Source organism: Poecilia formosa, unplaced genomic scaffold, assembly GCF_000485575.1.
Source record: "Poecilia formosa unplaced genomic scaffold, Poecilia_formosa-5.1.2 Scaffold185, whole genome shotgun sequence".
In the NCBI taxonomy this organism is placed as follows: Eukaryota; Metazoa; Chordata; class Actinopteri; order Cyprinodontiformes; family Poeciliidae; genus Poecilia; species Poecilia formosa.
In genome coordinates this window covers 740,981-747,063 of record NW_006800124.1, presented here as the reverse complement: position 1 = coordinate 747,063, position 6,083 = coordinate 740,981, and the positions used below count along the sequence as shown (strand labels likewise).

The window sequence follows — 6,083 nt, the reverse complement described above, 5'->3', positions numbered from 1 at the left end:
CAGGGAGGTCTGAGGTAAGACAGACCTCCACTCAACCAGGGAGGTCTGAGGTAAGACAGACCTACAATCAACCAGGGAGGTCCGAGGAAAGACAGACATCCATGCGGCCTACCTCCATTGGTTGCATGAAAGGTGTGAAGGCCAGTCTATGCCCGGCTAAGCCTTCACACCGACCCACGCCCAAGTGGCACTAACCTAGGTCACTATCCAAATCCAGGTTTTGCTAAACCTGGGCATTAAGGAAATTCGAGGCCTTATGCGAATTTAGGAAATAAAAACAGACACAGGCCTCGATGCAAATAAAATTCCTGACTCCAAAATCAATGGAGAAAACACAAGATGAGTTTCAGAAATCAAAACAGCATAAGAAACATTCATCCTATATAAAAGCTGATCAGATAAAATTTCTCAAAAATGAATTGATTAATTGGTCTCTCTAAATTGTCCTAAGGTGTGAATGTGTATGCGTAAGGATAAGTGTGTTAGATCAGTGTTTCCCAACCCTGGTCCTCCAGGCACACTGTCCTACATGTTTTAGAAGTTTCCCTGCTTTAATGTGCCTAATTCAACTGATTGCAGTTCAGCAAACGCCTGTTAATCAGTCATCGATTGAAATTAGCTGGACTGAAGCAAAGAAATACCTAAAACATGCAGGGCAGTGTGCCTTGAGGACCAGGGTTGGGAAACACTGTGTTAGATGATGGATGGATGAATGAATATTTGTTAAAAGTGTCTGACAGTAGAATATGAAACAGAGAATCTGTGAAAATCCCTCTGACTCTGCTACTGTCCAGAAACAACCAATCAGAACCAAAAATTATCTGTTGAATGTGTTTCAGCACATTCAACACATTAGACTACTAGTGTAGTGAGGATATGCAATTGGCGGAAAAACACCCTAACATTATATCATCATTAATAATTTGTAGAATGATTTAGAAAACTAAATGCAATGCAGGTTTGTCAAAACTATTCAGCCCATATTAGAACTTAGCATTGATTTCCCTTCATTTTAGTAGCTGTGATTTTGCCTAACCTAGACATTTTCCCTAACCCTAACCCTGCCTAGTCTATTCCTAACCCTATCATTAATTAAAACTTAATTCACATCTTAAATCTAAATGTTACCCTTGACCTAAAGCAATGAGTCCATCATATTAGGACACTGGACATATAATGGCTCATTCACACCAAATGCGTTTTGAGCGTCAGGTGTATCTGGTTTACATTCAAAGCCTATGTGGAGGCGTGTCGAGGGCCGTTGTGGCGTGTTCCGAGCGTCTAGCGGCCGTTTGGATCGTTTGACTCATCAAGCGCGTCCAAAGCTCCACATAGACTTTGAAGGTAAACCAGATTCACCTGATGCTCAAAACGTGTTTGGTGTGAATGCATCATTAGAATGTTCAGTTCCTATGGTAACAGTGACATCAGCAGTGATGACATCACTCTTTGATGCATCAATTGAATCTCTCTCTTGAGTGTAGCACACACACTGTTTTTTTTTTCAGACCTGTTCCTGTTTCAGACTTTTAAGTTATAAGTTATGAATCTTCTGCAGGAGCTGTTAAAATTATTTGAAGGCACAGAATCAGCCCAGTACAGGTTCGCATTCTCAGGTGAGAGAGACTCACCTGGTATAAAGTTAATTTTTTGGTACTGGAATTACACTGAAGATTAATTCGTTTAATCAAAGCATATCATGAATACGTGTTCATGTATTCCATCTTAAGTTCAAAGCATACTGTTTTTTTTTTTTGTTGCTTTTGCCACTACTAGATGATATTCATGTAGGATATAANATAAACAGCACTATTCAGAGATGCAGTGAGTTTAACAGATATAGAGGGGCCCAAAATCAAATTCCGCTTTGTCCCCAGGGAGGCTTGGACCGGCAGCCCTGATGCCAACATCTCTACAAAACATATTAAAGATTGTGATTGTAGCATATGTTACACACACCAGGACTGGTGTCAGTGTAACAGATGCTGATTTTCCTGTAAAAAGTAAAGAACAGTTAGGAGTGATGAGGCAGAAACAAATCTGTGCTTCACTAATCCTCCTGGAATCTGTTCTGATTAAACATTTATTAAACATTTCCAAACAGCACCATCTCTGATCTTTCTTCAAAATATCATTGTGTCCATGTTATTTTCATTGTCATTCTATACAATATTTATTCCTGTAATAAACAGTTTTAGATCCTTTAATACAAAGGTACAGCTTATGTCACACACTTAAGTCTCAGAATAACTGCCATTTGTTACCCCATCTGCTACTGCATAAGGAATATCCATATATTTGTATTTTTTTATCTGTACACCAACATGTTCACAGACACAATATAGCTTAACAGATTCGATTCATGTAACATAAAAACAATCTAAACATCACAACAATATTACTTTCCAACAACTTCTAGAACAGTTTTACTTCACAGCTGATAACTGACGGTATATTAAACAATCTGTACATAACATCAGATTGCAACAGCTCCTGTGCAGTAGCTTTATACCTCAGCTAACTAGAAACGCCGTCGATCTTTTTCCTTCCCGGCGCCCGTTAGTTCAGTTGCTATGACAACGGTAAATAAAACACAAAAGGACTTTATAATCACCTGGATCCAAACAGCTGTGAGTGTGTAAATGTGTTTGTGTATACCAAGCTTCTCCATAAGGACGTTCAGTAGTGGGTGTGAGGATCCACAGGATCTTCACCTTCTTACCATTTTACTTTCATGAAGTTCAGCTACTGCGTTAATGCACAGCGGGATGTTTGGCAGGCGGTGGGGGGGAAGTAAGCGCTCGCTCCATCCTTTTTTGTTAATAAGCTGCCACACATCCACAACGCCGATAGCACCCCCCTAAATGAACCCTGCTCCGAAAAGCTTTTATTGCCGCCATCGCAGAGCTCCTTCAGCAATAAGTAAAGACGTGCCCTGCATTTATGCTAGGTGGTGAGCAATTAAAGCCTGTGTTCACTAATTTGTGTTTTGGTTGCCTGATCTGTCGCGATCCGCAGCTCAGATCTTCCTCCTGCAGCCTCACTCCTCATGTGTTCTCTCCTTCCTCTGCTTTGCAGGTACGACTTGGACTGCAAGAGCGACAACCTCTCTAAACACGTGAGTTTCTCCTTCGCTGGCTCAGTAATCAGTCAAGTATTCATTTTGACACAACAGGACCATATTTACTTGTTGCTGTACAAAGGCAGCATGATTTGAAACCGAGTGTTTCGCCTAGAGGATCACAGCGACTTTTCAAGATTGAAGGAATGTAGATGAATTTTACACCGTGGTTTTTTGGCATTTTTTTTCTGTATACTCCGGTAGCCAAGCAACGACATTTTGTTGCCAGATTCACTGTCGTGTGGTTGTGCAATAACAAATCAAGTCTAAGTCTATTAAACCTGTAGTTAGTTCCACCCTTTACTGTCACTTCCCGACACAACTTTTAGCAGCCTGCTGCTCTAGTTTCACCTGTCTATCTTTCCTGCTCCACCTCTGCGCTAATCTGCCGTCCTTTCCCCTCCACGCCTCCCTCATCTTCGTGCTCACTGCCAACTGCTGGCGGAGCTGCTTTCCTCGGCCCGATAGCCCGGCTTGCCCTCCGGCTTCCACTGTGCGCTCCGAGCGGTGCGAGCGCAGAAAGCTCACTCAAAGCAAGAAGGCCAGGGACGCTTGGCTGCACCCTGTCGTTACTCTGGATGTGTGGGATTTAAGATCTGGCACTCGGCGGTGGCTCCATTGTCCAAGCAGAGTCCATCCACTGTCGCACAGCTATAAATAACTGGAAGAAGGAGCGGAAAAAAAATGATAGAAATGCACACGAGTACAGTATTTCCAGTGGCAGCTACCTTTGAGGATGCCTTCATCCTCCCGTCAAAGCAGATGCACAGAGCGCTTCCCCGCCATATGGCGTGCATACCTTGCGTGGGGAGAAGTGCAACGAAGGGGGTTTGCTTCAGAATAATGAAGGAGATATGAGACGTTGAGTTTTTTTCTGAGTAATTTACCACTGTCTGGTGAATTTAGTTACATTTCTTTCTCTTCTAAAATTGGTATGCATTGATATTCACAGATGCTCGTGGAAAAAGTAAACTAATCATGGAGCACCGACAATGCCCTGCTAAGGTGTCACATTCACTTAGTCCCATCTCAGCTACAGACTTCAGAGTCTTTTAATGGAGTTTAGTGCAATAGACCAACACAAAGCTGTGCATCACTGTAAAGTTGATTGGAAGGTATGCGTGGATAAAAAAAAAAGTTCTGTAAATGAAAATCATAAAATGTGTTCTGTGCGTTTGTATTCAGCCTTCTATTCAAAACACCAGTGCAATCATCTGCCTTCAGAAGTAACCTAATGGGGTTTTTTCTGCAGAGTTTTTTTAGGTGCCTTTAATTGTGTGGCACCTTTCATAATCAGTACAATAATAAAGAAAAGGCTTTACAGGAAAATAAAAGAACAGAAACATGACACATTGATGACGCAAAATACTTTAAAACAACAATAGTAAAACATTTAGCCATCACAAAAAAAGTTAGTGTTTCTGGACATCTGCAGTTTCTGACCTTCCACCTCACAGAGCAGCTCTGTCCTGCTACTTCCCCACTCATCTCCTTCAGACTAGCCAGCAGCAATTGGCAAACACCCGGTTGAACTGGGCATCAGCTGAGCTCATTATAGGAGCTTCTTCTCAGTGGAACGCTGGTAAAAACGTTGTTAAAAGGTTAACAGAGGAGCCATGTTGTGATAACTTTCTGAAGCAGGAGTTTCAGACAAGCAGGAGTTTTTTTTTTTTAAAGAGACAGAGGCCCAAACTCAAGGTGCTAATTACAAAGTAAATTTTCATTTAAGTCAAATTTTTATTATAGATAATCTTTTTCTAACAGCTGAAGTGAACATAGCTAGTGGATTGTGCTATAAAATGTCACTATGTGCCTGGAAAACACATAATGCTGCCCCTTTAAGAAGTTACAAAGGGCAGGCAGTCAACAGAGATGCTTTCACTTTAGAAAACAGCTCATAGATTGCCTTAAAAGCCCTTTTTCAGCCACTTGATCAATTTTGTTGCTCCTCTTACAAATGCGCTTCTGAACTCACCTAACACATCATTTAGCATGCAGTCACACAAATCTAGCTCGAATAATTCACTAGTCCCTCTTTGCTGGAGCTACGCCTGCGAAATCTGAAATCCCTCCGGCTTTATCAAAAGATGCCAAATGTTGTGTTACTGGCTGAAGCAGTCACTGCTGGCATCCGAGGAGCCCAGGTCCCAGTGCTTGGGTTTATTTATTTTTTGTTGGCAGTGTCCTTACAATAATAGGATACTGTCTTTGTGTGCCGTTTGCACGGTTGCAGCAAATGTGGCTAAGACGGCCATCTGTTATCTTCCTTCTTTCCATGCTCACATAGACCTCAGTTTATGAATCTGTTCTCATTTACATGTTTTAATACTTTTATTTAATTTTTTTCAAATAAATCGATGTACTGAAGTGTGAAATATGAATACTACTCATCCGCACATCTGTTCTGCTAAAATCTTGTTTCTCAATAATAATTGTTACATTTACAAGTAAAATGATCATGGCAAACAGAACATTACAGATGACAGGCTGCTATTTTCTTTGTACAGACTCATTAGCAGCTCTTTGAGTTCTTTCTATGGATGTCTCTTCAATTACAGAACAGTCTTTTATTCGAATCTTAAGCTACGCCCATCAGGGTTTAGGAGTGTTGTAGTTATGCATTTCAAGGATTCGCCTTCACCACATTGTGCGACTTCCATTGAAATGACTGTAGGCATGTTTGAGACTCTTATTTTGAAATAAGAAAGGAAGTGGTCTTTCAGTTGCCCTGTTGTGTTGACAGAGATTGCTCTTCAGGCCAGCCAAAAACTGCAGTGGCCCAGAAGGGTCAACATGATGCAAAAGCCACGATGGCTTCATGCTAAAACAGAAGTTATGCGATAATGGAGGTTATGCTAGCAAGGTTAGTATAACTTCCGTGGCTTTTGTTTGTGCTTTTTGGCATTTGTTGTAGAATTCTAGCCTCTATATATATAATATATATATATAGATATATATCTAT

The 6,083-nt window shown here is 41.0% G+C and overlaps 1 protein-coding gene across 1 annotated transcript in view; it reads left to right on the top strand.

Annotated features, from left to right (window-relative positions):
* LOC103147592 (copine-8-like) overlaps positions 1 to 6,083 on the top strand; it is a 96,962-nt gene that overhangs the window by 36,701 nt on the left and 54,178 nt on the right. Inside the window, exon 5 of the mRNA XM_016678546.1 lies at positions 3,079 to 3,118. Within this exon, the coding sequence (XP_016534032.1) occupies positions 3,079 to 3,118 (40 nt within the window). The remainder of the gene's footprint in view (positions 1 to 3,078; positions 3,119 to 6,083) is intronic.